The sequence below is a fragment of the Orbicella franksi genome, chromosome 8 (genome assembly GCF_964199315.1).
Source record: "Orbicella franksi chromosome 8, jaOrbFran1.1, whole genome shotgun sequence".
Taxonomy (NCBI): Eukaryota; Metazoa; Cnidaria; class Anthozoa; order Scleractinia; family Merulinidae; genus Orbicella; species Orbicella franksi.
In genome coordinates this window covers 2,095,981-2,115,408 of record NC_138152.1, presented here as the reverse complement: position 1 = coordinate 2,115,408, position 19,428 = coordinate 2,095,981, and the positions used below count along the sequence as shown (strand labels likewise).

General features: G+C 39.1%; 2 protein-coding genes across 2 annotated transcripts; both read right to left on the bottom strand.

Moving 5' to 3' along the window:
• Window positions 1-797: 797 nt before the first annotated feature.
• On the bottom strand, window positions 798-8,534 carry LOC145496224 (uncharacterized). Its single transcript, XM_081475909.1, has 2 exons — window positions 7,934-8,534; window positions 798-2,039 (listed from the first exon to the last, which is right to left on the bottom strand). Exons 1-2 carry the CDS (start codon window positions 8,063-8,065, stop codon window positions 1,086-1,088), a joined length of 1,086 nt encoding a protein of 361 aa, XP_081332035.1. The 5' UTR covers window positions 8,066-8,534; the 3' UTR covers window positions 798-1,085.
• A 1,692-nt stretch (window positions 8,535-10,226) lies between these two features.
• LOC145496249 (acireductone dioxygenase-like) lies at window positions 10,227-17,551 on the bottom strand. Its single transcript, XM_081475945.1, has 5 exons — window positions 16,323-17,551; window positions 14,763-14,892; window positions 13,410-13,529; window positions 13,041-13,220; window positions 10,227-12,183 (listed from the first exon to the last, which is right to left on the bottom strand). The coding sequence occupies exons 2-5, from the start codon at window positions 14,880-14,882 to the stop codon at window positions 12,052-12,054; spliced, it is 552 nt and encodes a 183-aa protein (XP_081332071.1). The 5' UTR covers window positions 14,883-14,892; window positions 16,323-17,551; the 3' UTR covers window positions 10,227-12,051.
• Between the last annotated feature and the right edge of the window lie 1,877 nt (window positions 17,552-19,428).

Sequence of the window (19,428 nt, the reverse complement as noted above, 5' to 3'; positions counted from 1 at the left end):
CAAAAAGGAAAAAGCGACTCTTCTTTACTTTGAAAAGCCTTTCAACTGAAGCAGCAATTATTTTTTTTACTTCATAGACACTTCCTTACTGCATAGGCATATAATTAATGTTATTTGCATTTAAAAGGATCGACTCCCCATGCACATAAGACTAGTTCCAGCCCAATAGCGACAATACGAAAATGGTCTATTTCGACGAATGAATGAATAGCTACTGACGGCTTCAGCGGTTCCCTTTTGGTGTAAGAAACATAGGACACGACTTATTAAAAACCCCGCCGCACATGCCAATTTGGTTTTCATTATTTTCCTCGTTCTTTTATCCTTTTGTTCTCTATGTTTTAAGCTAACTGTGTCTTCTACACCAAGCAAAAGCCCAGTTTCAGTATTAGAGGGTAAATCCTCTTCAAACTTCGAAATAAAATCTTTATGAGGCGGGGGGGGGAAGGTCTCATCCACTATCCCCGCCGCGCCCTTGTAAGGGGGGGGGGTTATCAAATTCGAGGCTCAGGAAATTTGTTAATGTCAATTTTGATTGGATTTCCTAGCCTTGATCATGATCAGTACCAGTAACTAATACTGAATCCTTGCAGTCAAACCCAAGTAAACTATGATAGCATACGAGCAACTGCAAATGGTCGCGCTCGGTCATGGACTGTTTAAATGTAAATTTGGCCATATCTTTGCATGCTTCTATGAAGTTTTGGTATAGTAAGAACTTGTGACGAAAAATGATCATGATCTTTTTAATGATAGTTTTCTTATAACTTTACACTTGGAAGAGTGGAAAACTTCTATCAACTCACAGAACCCTCATTAATCATAGGGAATCCACTTGCACTAAGTTGGCGCTGTTGTTTAGTTACGAAAAACTGCACTAGCTCTTTGAACACGCAGACTTTAGCAGACGTAAAACCAAGCAATTTTTAATTACAGTAGACAGTTGAACGAGAGCCCGGCCCTGCAACTATTGTAAAACTTATAAATAAAACAAAAACACTTCTTTGCACTCTTTTTTTTTTTAGGAAAAAAAATTAATATATATATATGTATATATTAGACCCAGTCAGAGAACGCTCTCAGTGTCATACAAGCGATACTTGGCTACTAGATCTGTACACTCTGTGCTGCATCATTTGATTTGACTCAAATTCTCTGGCTTTCTCCCATGCTGGCCGACTAAGAACAAGCTGGCTCGTCGATCTCTTTATAGGCTGGTTGGTGCTAACAAGCTTTACAGCGTTCTCGTTCGTGTTTCCCGACCCAGATGCAGACTTGGGTCTTCCACCATGATACATGACTGGCATACTGCCGTGTCTTGTGAGTGTACCAAATGCGATGGGCAGTTTTCTTGGAAGCGAAAAAGACGATTTGTTGTTCCGTACGACGGCGCTTTGCGTTGGACGAGATCCGTATAAGGCGAACGTTTTTGATCTAGATGTATTTCGCTCTAAAGCGTCCCCGGGAATTTCATTAATAACTGGCATGCTTCCAAACCGATTAAAGGTTCCCTCCGCAAAAGTCTGGGAACGATTGCGCGGAGAGACCGCGGCGGTTGACAACTGTCCGATTTCAATTGTAGCCACGCTCCGCGCGCGCACTCTAATCGGATTACGCGCGGGTTTCCGCTTGGCTTCTTCGTCGCCGGTCTCGTCCCGTTTCACAACGATACTGCCATGGGAGCGATTCACAGAGACAGAAAAAGAGCTGCTCCTCTGTGGTGTCATTGGCGGATACGTCTTCAACATCTGTTGCACGCTCTCTTCCAGCTCTTCGTCGCTTCTTTCCTCATCAGTTAATATGCCAGAATCTTGTTTAGCGTGGTTTATTCTAGGTCCTTCTGGACTGGAGTTTATGACCTCAACTTTAGTTACATAGCCCGGAGCAGGAGCGGGTTTGATTTGCTCTCTGTCTTCTTGTAGGGTCTCCATTTCCCAATTTTCTCGTTCGTTTTTAAGCTCGTCTTTGAGTCCAGAGATGCTGCAACGCATTGCTAACAGCTGTTTGTGTAAATTTCTGTCTTGCGTCTGCATGGCTGCCTATAGAAATAATTATAAAAGAAAAAGCAAATTGACCTTTAATGTTGTATCGATATTATAAACCTAAAGCAGTAACATGAAATATTTGGGCACCCAATGCGGAAGTGAATAGGTCCGCAGTGCGTATAGGCCGAAAAATTATTATTATTACTTTGTATATCGGGCAATTCTATATCGTCTTGCTGTGAAGTAATACTGGTTTTAAGTGGTTTTCAATATAAACCATAAATGTGACCTTTCACGCGAAAACGTGCATTAACGACTTTCCGTTATACGGGTGAAACGAACGGCCATCGAACGGGTTACAAACGGGTCACCAGGCCGTTTGAAACGGGTTTCAGTGAGTGTTTGAACGGGTGATTAAGTATTCCGAACGGGTAGCCTAGCCATTCGAACGGCTCAGGAAAAATTGCGAACGGATAGCCAAACCGTTCGAACGGCTCAGGAAAAATTGCGAACGGGTAGCCTAACCGTTCGAACGGCTTGTAAAACATTCCGAATGGGTAATGGAACCGTTCGAATGGCTCATAAAAAAATTTCGAACGGGTGATCTAAACGTTCGAACGGCTCATGAAATCTTCGAACGAGCAGTCACGAACGGCTTATAAACTTGATGATTATAATTCGTTTTGTTTATTTCGAATGGTGCCGTGCCGCTACATATTTCACTTAAAAATAATTTCGAACGGATGGCTTTTAATCATTGAAACTGCTCCTGTTACTACTTTATTTCACCACTGACAGCCAAAGAAAGTAAACTTGAAATGCAGAGAACATCGCAAAAGCCGAATTCTTTTATACACAGTCATTTATGGGAGTCTTTGTCAATTCTTTGTCTTTCAGTACAGCCCAAAAATAATGCACACGCAAGAACTTCTTTTTTCTTGTTGAAGTCATTCTTGGTGAGAGTTTTCGTTCATGAATAAATCTTTCGGTAGATTTTATCACTGACGGTGGAAGATTTTGGTCACGTGCAAGCAACTTGTGAATCGAAAATGTCTCAAAATAACTTTACAGCTTGAGACAGAAATAAGGCCTTTGGCAACAACAGTTAAGCAACAGTACATTTTCGTCGCCTGGGTTCGCTTTGTTTTCTTTTTCGGCGACATGGAGGAAATTTTACTGTTTACAATTATTATTACGATGTGTCCCGGAATCCCAGACCCGCGGTGTGGTAGCGCGTGAAATCCTGCGTGAAATGAGCTCGTTTGAAATGGCTTTTTCTGTCCGGAATGTCCCTTGTGGCAAAGGTTAAAAAAGCAGCATATTTACTGGGAAGTGTAACCCAAATTTTAAAACAAGCAAGCTTCTCAGTCGACGAAAACAAACACAGGACTATGCATGCATGACAAAAGCGTGACTCAGTTTTCACGCATCAGTAATGCTTGAAACTTGATACAAACTCAGGGCGTCACAACAACACGATTGTTATCTTATCTACTCAAGCTCAGTGCATGCTGCCGTCTTAAAGGTTTCATTCAGTGGATTTTCTTCGAAATAAGAGGAATGCACAAGGCAGACTCATGAGATTTCGGTGTTCAGAAAATCATTTACAGTGTCTGTGCTTATCACAACCATAGTTACATCGGTAATGTTTATTAAACCGCATTGTAAACAGGGTAGAATTCAAGAAGTTCGCTTTTACAGGCGACTTTCAAGTTTCGGAGCAACTTCAGAATATGCGGCCACTTTATTTACATGTGCCGGTGTGCTTTGAAAAACGAGGTATATAACAATAGTTGCTATTCTTATTCTTATTCAATGAGTTCTTCGCCTGTAATGATAACTTTGCGAGAAGTTTTAAAAGAAATTTACAACATCGTAGTTCTCATTTGTTTACACACGCAGCGGTTCAGTGTGAACTTTGAACGAAAGTTGTCTTCGCTCACAGATCACGCAAGAAGAAGAAAACGAAAACACACTTCTGAATCGGCATTCAAAAGCAAAAACCGTTGGATCCCAGGCTAACTACACCATAGTGCGATCTTTATGAGCTTCATTATTAAGAGCTATTTTGTGATTGTCGCATAATCTGCTAGCAGACTATTCAAGTGATCGAAGGGATTTTTCCGTGAACGTGACATGAACACGCGAGTACGCGAACAAGTAGAGACAACCGCACGTATGCCTTGATATTTTTTCCTGAACAGATGATCAAAGCCGTTCAACGGTTTACTGAACTCGTTTGAACGGATGGATGTTCCAGCGAACGGGTGAGCAAGTCGTTCGAAAGATTGGATGTTTTAAACAAACGGGTGAGCAAGTCGTTCGAACGGTTGGACGTTTTTATCGAACGGGTGAGCAAGTCTTTCGAACGGATGGATGTTTTTACCAAACGGGTGAACAAGTCATTCGAACGGTTGGATGTTTTTAACAAACGGGTGAGCAAGTCGTTCGAACGGCTGGACGTTTCTACCGAACGGGTGATCAAGCCGTTCGAACGGATGCAAATTTTTTTTGAACGGATGACCCAGGTCGTTCGAACGAATGCAAATTTCTTTCAAACGGCTTTCAAACGGCCTCTAAACGGAATTCCGTTCGAAAACGGAAAGCCGTTAATGCACGTTTTCGCGTGAAAGGTCACAAATGTTCTCGAAAAATCACGTGACCTTTATTGTTCTAGCTACTATAATATCTGCAAGATGTTGATGAATTTTTCTCGCCATAACGCCTGCCAATAGAGTTAATTCCTTTCATTACTGACAATATGCCTCCATGCTTATCCTTTTTCAATTACGGAAGCTATATACTGTAGGAATTTTAAGAAAATTGAAGATATCAATGACCCAGCTGAAGACAAGCTTATGTTAAAATTGAACTTCAAACTGAACAAACAAAAGCATCTTCAGCTTGGCAAAAGTCATTCAAGGAAATTAAAATTAGAATTAATATACAGTGTAAAGTACAGTTCTCCAATCATTAAATCAGTTTTTTCTCACTTCATTATCAGTTGAAACCTCTAGTACTTCGAATCCGTCTATTTTGTTTTTTCTTACGGTGAATCCTTGCAAATTTACTTGTGCCGTTTCATTTTTTTAGCGTCATAAGTCAGTGTTCAATGAGTCACTCCTGAGTAACGTCTACGGAAAAAGACCGTTTCGTCCTTGCTTAATATAGAAATATCAAATCAAAAGTTGAACCAATAAAATTTGTTTTAGCCTTCCGATATTGTCAGGATATTGATCGAGTTGGGCTGACAATGGAGTCTATTTTTTCTTTTGTCTTATGAATGAAGGTTAAGTTCTAAATAAAGGTTCGAATTTTGGCCTCTTTGATACTTCACGAATGCAACTTTCTTGACATATCTACATCATTCTTTATTGAAGCAATATAAAATGTCCTTCGTAATCAGCCAATAAAGGAAAACAGAGTTAACCATAAAGTGATATTGTGATGAAGTTGATTTCATGCATGTGTTTACGAGCATGACTTTCACATCATAAAATTTATTGAATTTTAATGACATTTGATTAACACTCGGTGAAGCTCATGACACGAAAGTGAAAGTAAACTATCCGATCGAAATAGTTGACACAAGCGAAAGTTAGGGAAAAGAATTAACTCTCAGTGAAATTTTTGTGTATTACATTTATCAAAGTATATATAGCTTTTCGTTTCAATTTTTCTATTTCCATCCCGACATGACGTCACATACTGCCTTCAGTAGCTAACCCTAAAAAACTTGTCACGGCTTTAAAAAGTTTGAAAGTGCTGATCACCCACAAAAGTCTCATAAAGGGCTTCGGTTTGAGAATGATCACTAAACCTAATTTTTACCTGTTTTTCGACTGAAACTGGCGGGTTTTCCTTGAACGCTCGATTAGTACTTATCGACTGAGACGACATTCAAAAAATAGTTCATCATCAAACTTAATTGAGCGTGAGAAAGAGTAACTTCTGGCCTTTAAAACGTCAGAAACTCATTAAATTATATAGTTCAAGGCTTTCAACATTTCCGTCTGAAATTGCTTTATCATCAGCTCTGTTATGTGAATATTGTTCGTTTCCAAATATAGGTGAACGAATAGCTGCATGCAATAATACATCAGTAGTATATATATTTTTAAATTCTTTTTAATGGTATCAGATCATAGGAATCGACTAGAAATTTAGTATATTAATACCGCATTTGAAATCCATATATCAACGATGATTTTATATGACTATGCCGGTATCGAGAAGCCCGGTTACAGAATTTTTTCATACGAAGTAGCGTGCAATTTGTGTCACTCTTGAGTCGCTGCACAGTACGGACACTGACTTGAACCTCAAGCCCAAAATTTCTTCAAAAAACAATTGTGCAGAATCCGCCATCACTACTGCCACCTGCTCCAGAGTGAACCCCAAATGATATTCATGTGCTAAAATGTAAATGACCAACTGTTATGTCTACGTAATATAACCTTTCTGTCATTTCGTGAAATTGGAAATTACAAGCTATTTAAACGTTTACTTAATCCATTATAACCTCTTGATATTTCCGGATGAGTTAGTACATTTCGAGAGAATCGGATAATTCGTGCAAAAAATTGCCTCCATGCTGTTTTTCATTCAAATCATAGTTAACTATGTTCAAATCTACGTCACACAATAACACTATACAAATAGAAAAAAAAGAAGTGGTCGGATCAGGGCCAATATATACAGCACAAGATTTTAAATGACATCGACTTAAATGTGATTTCGGGGAAGCCACGTCGAGTGTTCAAAGTACAGTATTATTATTAACAAACATTATATGCGAAAATCGAAGAGTCGCACAGAAATGCAATCATGCACTTCAGTATAGCCTCAAGCCTTTTGCATTCGCGTTTAGTTTACCGATAGTGAACTGAATTTTCTCGTAAGGCTTAAATGGGTCGATCAAAACAATCTGAAAGTTTTGCCAAGATAAAATATATAGTCTCCTTGAAAACTTAAGGCTAATACCGTGTAGAAATGTTGTGGCTCTCCCAATATCTGTATACCGGCTAAATGGCTGAGCTGGCAGCGATTACATATAAATGCTTTCTCCAGTGCAATGAAGCTTAAAAGCAAAGAAAGGTAACAATTTACTTGCGAACTGGATCCACTTTAAGTGTGGGTAACTTTTGCGAACGTGTGAATTTCAGATCACAACCCGCAAAAACACGAAATTAAATTTAACGCGAACATTTAACGCACACGAGTCGAAATTCAAAGTTCATGAACGAGCGATGATTACAAAAAATATCTAGCTGATCATGGTACTTTAATTTACAAACTGAACCTGTAGTTGCATGGTTATAGAATTATTCGACCTACTCAGTTTCGTTTGTAGAACAAAGCTCCATCTTTTTTTGAAGAGAGTAAAAAATGACGACGTTTCATAACATCCTTTCGCTGAAGCAACCAGAAAAGATGATTTTAATAAAGTTCAAGTCATAAACGACTTTGTCCGCCAATCCATCTAGTCGAACTCAAATATCACAAGTTTCGTAACGTAACAATATCATTAAAAGAATTGGCAGCTCATTGACTTGAAAAATCGTAGCAGTGAACAAGGTACTGTGAAGCCGCGTAGAACCAAAAATTAGGCGATTTCAGCAACCCGGATTGTATGACAACTGTCAGGATACAAACCTACGCTTATCTTCAAATATAACAGAATCGGCTTTTAAAAATTATAACAAATACTGCACGCAAAATTGAAATAGAAAGGCTAACATCGATTGCCAATTTCCTATTTTTAACAGGTTTGGACTGTAGAGAATACATGATCGGCGACTGATTGCTATAACAAATCGACACGGTTTGATTTTAGGCATAACGAAAGTGCCCCTGATAGATGAACATTAGAACACCTTGAAAGAATATCTACTTTGTTCAAGAGCATGACAACTCATAACGGGAAAAATGAGACAAAATGTACTTACTAATTCTCTCCTAAGACAAGCCAAAGCGCCGTCCATGTCAAGCTTATCAGTTTTACGAAGTTTGTCGTCCACATTTGGAACCTTGGGACCGGAGGCTGAAGGCCACAGCGATGTCGATTCTGGGACATCCATTTCCAAAGTCGTTTTGCGCTCCTGCTGAAATACCTCCGGCAACTTTAGGCTCTATATTCCACAGTTTATAAAACAAATTCCTTTATAAAGGGATATTGCTCGTTCAGTCCACTCAAAGAAGTAAAACGAAAATAGCTGCGTGGAGCACCTTCACCATGTCAACCAAAAGAGGCCCGGTTCACCTCGAGTCGCGCGCGCGCCGGTAAATAGTCTGTGAATAATAATTCTACCCTATCAGTCTTTTGTTCGGGGAGCTTCTTGTTTTCACAGCGATTTAATTGACCGATATTGTTTGCTATTGAATTGTGGGCGACATAAGTGAGGGCCTCTGCGTCCAACCAACCAATTAGCTAAAAACCTCAACAAAAATATTGTTTACAACAAACGGTTTTCGCTCACCACATGGTACGAAGCTATTGTGTAGGCTCGCCGCTAGCAACCAGACGAGAACAAATTTGCATATCGTACCTCTCGCTTGGTATTGTACCACTTAAATTTTTAATTTTCACTTCATTGGAACAAACCAGACGACATTCAATGTTATCTCTTTAAGACCATACCCTTAGTAAAGAGTTTTAACGCAATGGAAGCAGAACATTAGAATTGGCAATTATTTTCTTTTCGTTTAGAATAGAATTGGATTGTTTGTATCCTTGAAACCTGTTTCGAGAGTGGTATGTCCAACAATGTTTACAAAAATCAAGCCTCAGTTGAAAGTTATTTGACATTTTTGTCATTCCAAATATTCTTCATTATTTAAAGTACTAGTTTCGACGGCGAAAACCGAAATGAGCAACGTTCAACTGACTAATCGGGCGATTTGCTATCTTCCCAAATTGATTTTCTCCCCTCTTGTTCCATTCCAAAAAAAACCCAGGAGTTTTCCGAATGTGCGCGCAACCGCCATTTAGGCACACAATTTGGTTAAAATGTTTGCTTTTCTGATTCACAGTCAAATAACTTTCTCACTAGGCGCAAATTAATTAGAGTATTAACGCATTTTTGTCCGTCGGTGAACACAGAGAGTGATGTTTAATAAAAATTCTAAACAATCTCCTTTGTATTTCAAATGTTTAGCCTTGTATTGAAGCTAGAAAATCCGAAATTGTTTCAAGACTAATTATTCAAAAATGTAACCGGAAGTTAGCGCTTATCTCTCTTTCCCGCTCTCACTGACTGAATAAACAACTCAACTTTTTGTGAAATTAATCTTTCTAAACGAAAAGTCTAGATCTTTCGGTATAATCATTTGCGTATATTAAGGATAACAGTGAGGATTCTTTGAGACGTAAAATGATTTTTTGTAGTTCTCTCCGTTGCTCTCAAAGGTTAAGATCTTAATCGAAAGCCACAACAAACAGGAAAACCTTTTGTTCGAGACTAATGAGAAAACAATACAAGTATACAGGTTCTAATCGAATTGCTGTTTAACTGAAGCTGTTTTTGTTTACTTGGATAAACTATTCATTTGTTTCGGAAAAGACCTCTTTTGATGACAGGAAGTTGAAATCACTTGCAAAAGAAATCGAGTCAAGAGTGTGGCCGGAATGGATAACCGATACGGTGGCACACCTTGTGACTTTTTTATGCACAAAATCCGGTCAGTGTAAAACACAGACTGCAGAAGCCTGCAGACTGCAGACTGCAGACGGGGGGTAAAATGCAGACTGAGGGTATAAAAACGCAGACTGCAGACCAGGGGTAAAATGCAGACTGATGTAGATTCCTTCGCAATAACGGCTGCGAGAGAGACTACGCGACAGATTAATCAATTTTGAAAACATGAAGCATTCATGGATTCGCCAAAACATAACAGCCCAGATCCGCGCGTGGCGTAAATTGTTTGTAACAATTCTGTGACAATTTCAGAAACAGATCGCCCCTTTCAAATTAAAGTTTACTGAACTTAAATTGCAATACATGTAGGAGACTTCAGCCATTTATGAATCTCTTAAGAATTACGAAATCCTGAAAAAATACTCCGAATTATTCATATTGAAACTTAGAAAAATTTGACAAAGAAAGCTTTTGTTACAGTGGATCTAGATTTCTCGACACATCCATTCTTCGAACCTCAGCCCAGCGAACCAATTTAATATTAGTCTTTTCCTTCCTCTAATAGTCGTTAGAAGTCAAACGCCGTCATTTTAACCCGTTTTTTTTAATAAGTCCAAAGCTGTAATTTTCAACCATTAATTAATAGTGTGACACATTAACCATGTAGAGGTAGTCATAAACTTCTGGTATTTTGATATGGCGCCCCTATATGTCAGACGCCCCTGTTTGTCAGGTAGCGTTACCAACCTTAGTGCAACTGCCGCCTTCGTTCCAAGCAAACTTTGCATTTAGCCTCGTAGGCAGTTTTCATGGTATCTTCGCTCGACGTTCGTGGGGGAGGAGAGATAACATTAAATGTAACCTTGTATTCCTTTCCTTACACTTCGTCGATGACGTACCGAGGAGACAAAAGTAGAAGTGATAGAAACTCTACAGGCACCCCTCCCTAACCACGGAGAGAGGCCTGGGGACAAGGCCGGAACCAAACCGTTTTTCGGTCCAAATGTTTCTTGGTTGTCGTCTGTGGCGTTGCTTAGGGAGCTAGCCCCTTGCAAGTCTTGCGAAATAAAGCATTTCTGTTCAAATTTGCGCTGTTTAGTTTTAATGCCAACACATTTGTTCTTATCTTTTCCCGCCGACCTGACTCTGAAAAAAGCTTGAAAGCACCAAGTTTACATTATGAGCAGAGTCGCTTCCATCTTTCAAAGATATATAACTTATCTAAGAGTGGTAGAAGCGGCTTTGTTCGCAGGGTCCACGATATATCATGAAATGCCAGTCAGCGCTAGGGGTTAAACTTGGCAGCATAAAATCGCTTCAATAATGACTCAAAAGGCTATTATGAGAGAGATCGCAGGAAAGCCACTCCTATCAACCGTTTTCATCTGCATTCTACTTGGAAAACGGATTCATTGCTTAGTTCTGTTTGAAGCAAAGTGTTCTGCGAGGACCTTGGTAATCAAGTTAATATAGGAAACGTGCGCGGTGGAGGGCTTATCTCTGAGCGCTTTATATAATCTTGATATATTTTTCGTTGACAGACAGATGGGCCCATGACGGTAGCGGGGAGGGGGCGGGGGGGGGGGAACTCCCATGTGAAAAGGTCGGGGATTCTTGTCGTCTTTCTTAGCGGTGTAAATCAAAGATTCTGGTCTCACTTAGGGTGTTCATGACAAACACCACTATTTTTAGCTGTCAAAGTATCTTTTAGTTCGCACTCGTAGAAACAATACCAAAAGAAACGCTCTTATTTCCGTTTTTAAGCTCGACTTCCGTCGGTCTCTCTATCCCAGTCTACTACCGCGGGCTCCTTTCCTGAACAGCAGCTTGGTATTCTGTTTTAAGTGGTATCTTATAGGTGTCAAATAAAGCCAGAGCCACACCCAGATTGATCTCCTTTAGGGGTTTAATTCAAATTATCCAATGAGCACCCCGACCTTTTCATGAGAGTACCCCTGGGGGCCATGAGCAGGGTGCGGCATTAATGTGTTATATCGACTGATTTATTCATTTTGTGAAGCATCAGTGATGGAAACCACCCCCCCCCCAAAAAAAAAAAAATAATAAAGAAATAAAGAAATAAAGAAATAAAATAATAACAACAATTTTCTTAGGTATTTCACAGATGACAAGGACAACATTATGACATTGTACTGGCTAGTTCATTGTTTATCATGTGATTTCATTTTCCAATGACTATGTTTTCACCAACTCTTCTTTTACAACAAGGCCCATTAGTAAGAAAAATATATATATTTTCCAAGCTTCATGCCACTATCCATGTGTTAAAACCCACGGATTAAATTTCTACTTTGGCTTCTGAACTAAGTCCAATTTTACCAGCGAGTTTGTCCATCTTACAAGAGGACAACAGTGACCCGATTATTTTGGAAAAAAGCCACCATGTGCGTTTCTTTCTTGCAGAGTTCCTAGGCTTTGGTAAACACTCCTGCCTGCACATTCTGAAGGTATTTAAGACGAGCTGGATTGTCATCTGAAGGCCTGTTATGAGGGGTCCACACAGGTTCACCAATGAACAGACGCATTGCTTTTATGTAGTCCTGTGGAGGAAAAGGTAGAGATTAGAAGAAAGTCTACATCAATCTTGTCAGTATCAATCTTAGGTATTGAAAAATGAGTGACCCTTACATTTTCACTTATTTCAATAAACAAATAAATGACAATGACCAAATGAAGTTTTGGTAAAGTTTTGGTCATTGTCTCTATCATTTTTGGATAAGAAAAAGATGTTTTACTCAAAATTAACTATACACTGGAAATGAGTTCTAAATAAGTACTGCCCTTGAATAGGTGCTGTATCAAAATGTGCAGTTCCAGAAAATATCCATACTCCCCCCACAGAAGGGATTGAAATTTCCTGGGAAGTGTGGGATTCTCAAAAACCAAAATATTTAAAGAAATGTATGAAGCTGAACTGGAATTTCCAGAAGGGTGGGGAGGTCTTAGAAAAAATCCCTTCTGTGGGGGAGGTATGGATATGTTCTGGAATTGCACAATGTTGAAAAATTCTAAAAAACACTTCGACTTTTTCAAGTGAATAAGTTGACCTGTTGCAAATGTGAGAAAAACTTAATCTCATGATCAGATCTGAGACAAATTTATGCCAACAAAGAGATCATAGTCTACATGTATGAACAGACTCCAGCTGGAAGGGTCTGACTGCAGCTAGTAGGGCCAAAAGGGAACTGGCTCAGAGTGAAGTGGTCAAGGGGGGAATGGGGTTGCGATTAGTGTAAGAGCTTTCCACTACTTTCTGCCCTCCTCTCTCTCCTCTTCCCTTTCTTTCCACTTTCTCTTTGCCACATCCTTGACCAAAGACCCTGTTCACAAGCTAAGTGATCACAGAATGCTGACATGATTATCTCACAGCATTGTTGATGGAATAAGGTTCACTTACTTTGTCATCCAAAGTGAAACGGTGATAAATGCCAGCTGGTAGAATGATCAAGTCACCCTTTTCAACAAAAATGCGAATCCACTTATCCTCCTGATTCCTGATGTCAAAGTAGCCACTGCCGTCCAGGATAAATCTGATCTCTTCATCTGTGTGAAGATGCTCTTCAAAAAACGTCTTGAGCTATGGTATCAATATAGAAATACTCATTACTGACTGCCATACGTTTTTGTGTGTGTGCACAGCCCTTGTCGAGGGAATTTTAGTACAAAAGTGTATGTTATAAACTATGTCTTTCATATTTCACCCTATACATTCGAGCTGAAATACTTGTTCCCCAAGCACAGAGTTGTGTGTTTGTGTTTTGAATACCTTTTGCTCATAGTTTGGAAGCTTTTCTGGAGTACATGTGATACAGTCATCATAACTGTAGCCTCGTTCTTCCCGAATCTTTGCCAGTTTGCCTTCCTTCTCATAATTATCAGCATCTATCTACAAAACACAATGTTCATTCATCACAGGTGAGGGGTTTAAGATGGGTGTATTTCACTTTACAAGGACTACCAATCACATGACCTTGCAATTGGTTCTAATCCTTAGGCCTATTAGTTAACAACGACACACTATTGGAGAGTGAGACCTAAAGTTAGGAATGTTAACATAAAATCGGTTCACAGTTTCATGGACAGCCAGACTTCTCTATTACCCTAACTCATACGAGAATGCTTGGGCTATTGCATTGCAAGAATGTACAAGTTTTCACATGGTTGCTTTTCACACTCACACAGCTATCTAAACAAGGGATTATTATTTTCCTACTACCACTTGGGTCAATAAAATAGCTACCCCTTGTTCCCCCTTTGTCCCCATCATTCTTGAGTGGTCCTTTGAGTGATCCTTTGAAAAAATGCGTCCTACATAATTTTAGTCAAATTTCAAAGGCCATGCAATCTCAAGTTTTTGCAACACAATTTAGAGCCCCATTCTCTCTTGCAAAGCCAAGTAAGTCTTGTACACGCAGAAAAGTCTCAAACTTACCATTTACTGCCCTGTCACTTAAATAAATTGAAAGGGTGCATGGAAAAAAGCCCTAAGTGACTCTTGATCTCATGTCAAATTCTGCTCTTTTTGTAGAAGGAAATGAAAAGCAATTTGCTAGGAGAATGTTACAGTCTATCAGATGTCACCTAGGGTCTTTTTCCACTCACCCCTTCAATTTGGTGCTCTCCTTCTCAACCCCCTTTATCCTTTTCCCTTGCCTGAAACTCAAATGTGTGATGAGGGTCATTCAGGGGTAGTCTCTTGATACATGATTAGTTGATTTTATTTTCAGTGAAACGTGAATTAACGAAATTATTTTTCATGATCCGTGATCTGAAGGTTTTGCATCACCCATGAAGAACTTGAATTATTAACCGATATTCGTGATTTCAGCACTCTATTCTACGTGATTTTGAGATGTGAGTCCTTGGAATGGTTAGAGTCATCTGTCAACAGTGATTTAAATATGTGATTTGCAATATCAATGGAGCCTTGGCCTTTCACGGTTTTGCTTTCTTCAAACACTCTTTCTAGTGTAAGAGCACGTCATTAAAAAGAGTACATGACTTGCTTATTTTTGTGATTTGAGAAAATGAAATTTTGATATCTGTGATCCATTATTCACAATTTTTTCGGTTCGTGAACTGTGCCAGAGACCCTCCTGTACGACCCTCTGTGATTTACCTTCCAGTATAATACCCCACAGTTCTTCAAATCTTCCAGTGATACTGGTTCAGGAGGATCAAGCTGATGTGGCAGTCTCTGATCTGTGTCAGAGGAATCCATAAACCACGCTTTCACCATGATAATCACACTGTTCAAAAATTGGGGAAAAAAAAAGAATACTGTATTTTGTTTAGGTTTAGTTCACAAAAACATGCAGAATGCAGTATTGGAGAAGGTTAGGGGTGATCTTGTTTCACACATGAGTTAACCAAATTCCCATGTTTAAAGTTACTAACAAACATGGATAAACAAGAATCTTTTTAATATTATTTTATTATTATAATAAACACCTGTTAGTGATCCATATTAAGCACCTATTCCCAACATCTTCTATATTTTAAAATGTGATGAAATTTTCGACCAATCGATACCAATTGACAATTGATGTGACCACCGAATCGATAAAAGGTCACACAAATCCTCTTCATCAATTGCTCATCGATTGATATTAATTGGTAACGATTGTAATCGATTATCAATTTCATCGATTGGATACCCTGGTACATTTTGCAGCATCATGGTAAACAAAAGTGCTGATAAATGATTTTCTAAACACAGATGGACCAGTCTATGTGTTCATGGTTAATAATAAACAATTACTGGATGAGGCTTTTGTGATATCCAGAATAATCAAGGTCGAGGTAGGGGTTATCAGCTGAAGCCTTCCACTTCGCCTGATAACCCTTACCAGCCCGATAACCCTCACCCAGACCTTGATTATTCTGGATATCACAAAAACCGAATCCAACAACTGTTTTATTATACATTGAACGGAAATAAAATGGAAGTCATGTTTTCGCTTCTTCACTGATGGCAATCAACACAAAGTGCACGACCTTGACATGATTACCCTTAGAAATCATGTACCGCGGTGACATGATTATTGTATAATCTGCAGCTATGACATCACAGGCGCTGATTTCGAAAATTCACTGTACGCTTTCGGCCGATCAGAAAAGAGATAGTGAGTTCAATGTATAATAATGTTTATATGAAACAAATAGAATCTATGAGAGTTATGAATAAAGCTCTGAAAATTGCATATCTAAATTACATCTCGGTCTGAATAACCCATTAAAGTTAAATGAAACGTTAATCGACTCATGTGCGGTGTTTTTTCGCGTTCTTGGGACGTCTGAAGCGTCTTTTCACGAAATTACTTTTAGCTGGATACCGGTAAGACAAGAGAGGGAGACGGTCGCGATTGGCAGCCGCCACGTTGCAAGCCTTGTCTCCCTCTCTTGTCTTGGAGATAGAAAAGTTATGGTTACATTTCTTCTGCCAAGGTTTGAAAATGAGATAAGACGTTTTCTTTACATTCACCGATAATTTGTTACAACGTAGCCAAACGTCAATATTTTTAAGTTCGTTATTTAGTGCAGATCCCTCCAAATCCATCGATCGTTTATGGGCCGATGGATTCTGAGTGTTAAATTGAACTTTGACCTTACGCTCTGGTATAGAAAACAATAAGAAATAATCATAAACAAACATTCTAGAACCACTTGAAATACTCACGTCTCTTTCTAAGCGTGACTTGGAAATTATGCTTCGCAAAAGCTTTGTACGTAACTGCACACGACAATGCACACACACGTCTTGGGTTGAGCCCAGTCCCCACACTCCGTCTCCTTTCCAAAGTCCGTCACAGTGATTTGGGTATCCCTGAGTTTTGGGTACCCCCGTACCCAAATCCCTAGTGTTTTGGGTACCCAAAACACTGAAAGCTTAAAACTGGGGCAAGTGAAATCATCCACAAGTCTGTTCAAAACCCAATTATCTTCTTACTAAGCTTTGTCTCAATAAATTAAAGCATTATTTTACTTGATATAAAGACAGTACGTCGCTGAAAATAGTCGCAATTTAGAACAGACTGTCTGATCCGAGCTGTAACTGACCTCTGTGTATGCTGCCTGCGTGTGAAATAAATTTTGTCTTACAAGTCTACTTGTTTATTTATCGCTCTTTCCTTGACCATCCCTCCCATTAGATTTTGCCGGCGAACAGTTCTCTATGCCATTTAACGAGGTTTTTTTTCCTTTGTTTTGGGAAGAAATCCAAAATAAGTATAAATAAAGTGGACAAGGCTTAAACCTTTGGACAGGGGAAACAAGTAAAAGTAGGATACCCAAATCCCTAGTGATTTGGGTATCCCCTTCTGAAGTGTTGGCTTGCAATCATTTCTTTAATTCAGGGTAGCCAAATCGACCGAAGATAGAAAGGCAAAGCAAACTTGCAAAGTCGAAAGTCAATCAAAAGAGAAAAGGACTAGAAATGCTAAATTGTAAGGGATACCCAAATCCCTAGTGATATGGGTATCCCCTTCTGGAGTGTTTGTTTGTCCTCGTTTCTTTAATTCAGGGTAGCCAAATGAACCGTAGATTAAAAAGGCAAAGCAAACTTTCAAAGACAAAAGGCGTAGAAGGGGGGAAAAGAAAAAAAGAAATGCAAAAAATTAAGGGATACCCAAATCCCTAGTGATATGGGTATCCCCTCCCAGAGTGTTTATTTGTTATTGTTTCTTTAATTCAGGGTAGCCAAATCGACCGAAGATACAAAAACAAAGCAAACTTGCAAAGACGAAAGTCATCCCGATGTGGAAAGGACTAGAAATGCTGAAATGTAAGGGATACCCAAATCCCTAGTGATATGGGTATCCCCTCCCAGTGTGTTTATTTGTTCAAATAAACATATTGGAAGGGGATACCCATATCACTAGGGATTTGGGTATCCCTTACATTTCAGCATTTTGATCTAGTCCTTTCCTTATTAGAATTAATTTCGTCTTTGTAAGTTTGCTTTGCCTTTTAGATTTGGCTACCCTAAATTAAAGAAACAATAAGAAGCAGGCACATTGCAAAGGCAAGTAATAGGAGAGATAATCAAGGAAAGAGCGATAAATAAACAAGTCTGAGACAAGGTTTATTTCAGACCAGACAACATACACAGAGGTCAGTCACAGCTTGAGACCCGCATGTTGCGTGACGGCCGTATCTCAGTGTGCCCGCTCGCATATTGATTTTATTCAATGGCCGAACTATCCGAGGTTTAGAATGCGCCTTTCTTGTTTAAAATGACGTGCATTTCAAGGGTTATCGATAGGCACTAAGCGCATGTTCATACAAGGAGCTTTGGCGCGTGAATACGGTTTTGTATGTCGTTATACTAATGAGGACTAGGATCAGACAGTCTGTTATAAATTGCGACTATTTTCAGCGACGTTATGTGTTTATATCAAGGTTAGGAAAGCTTTTATTTACTGAGACAAAGCTTTGTAAGAATATAAATGGTTTTTGAGCAGAATTATGGATGATTTCACTTGCCCCAGTCTGTGGCATTTAACGCTGTCAGTGTTTTGGGTATCCCTACTGGGGATACCCAAAACACTAGGGATTTGGTTACGGGGGTACCCAAAACACGGGGATACCCAAATCACTGTGACACCGCGTTACCCTATCCAACGGAATGAGCAAGACGGCCACTTTCTACTCCAGGCTCTCCAGGCTCCGGGCTCCGGGCTCCTCCAGGCTCGACTTCCGCCGCTCTCTCGCCGCACCAATCTCTACTCCTGATCTCTACAAAGGTCCCCCCCTTTTTTTGGTTTTTTTTTGTTGTTGTTTTCTTGTTTTTGCTTGTATGTTTGTTTGCTTGTTTTTTGTCCCGGTGGACGGTCCGCACATTCACTCTTACTCTGTTATAGGTAAATGCTAGAAAACTAAAAACTAAACATAAAACTAGCAAGAAAAACTGACCGATGCAGGGAATAAATAAAATTGAATTAAGTTAAAATCAAATAAAAATGAACTGAAGAAAATTAAACAAAATAAAAATAAAATGAATATTGAACAGAAGCGAAATAAAAAGTAAAAATTAAAGCAAAAAAATATATAGTAAAATGAAATATAATAAAATACAAATGATATTGGAAATCAAATCACAACGCCTTTGATTTTCTATTTCTTTTGGCACATTATTATGGGTGCGTTTCTTTAAGAAAATCCAAGGATTCTTCGGTTCTTTTGACGCACCATGATCCGAGTGAACTTGGATTAATCTGTTTGATAAAGAAAAGCAAACTCCGTTTTCGGATTTAAGAATCCAATCTTGGATTTTCTTAAAGAAACGCACCCTATAAAGTTGACGGGAGCAAGGCAAGCGTGTCGAAGTAAGTTTTTACCTACCGATCGTGACTAAAACATCACACGAGTACATACGAATAACATACGAATGACATACGAGTAATATACGAGTACATACGAGTAACATACAGACACACGTTAACATACAGGTTATATATGGATTTTAAATGTACTTATGTTAAGAGAATAACCAAACTCTGCAAGTTTGAAAGAAAGTTAGACTATTTTATCCCTTACTTGAGGAAAGGGAGAAGGGTTCAATTCATTAAATGAAAAGATTCCCCCCCCCCTCCCTCTCCGTAACAGCACACCACACACACACCTAAATTTTACTATCCGATTACTTCGAGGAAAATAATTCTATGAGACATCTGGGCGCGCTAAATCTTGTGTGGAATCATCGCAATCTGCATTTAGTGAACTTGTAAAAAACGTCGTATCATATCTTGTTTGCGTGTGTGGCACGTATATGGCGTAATTAACCG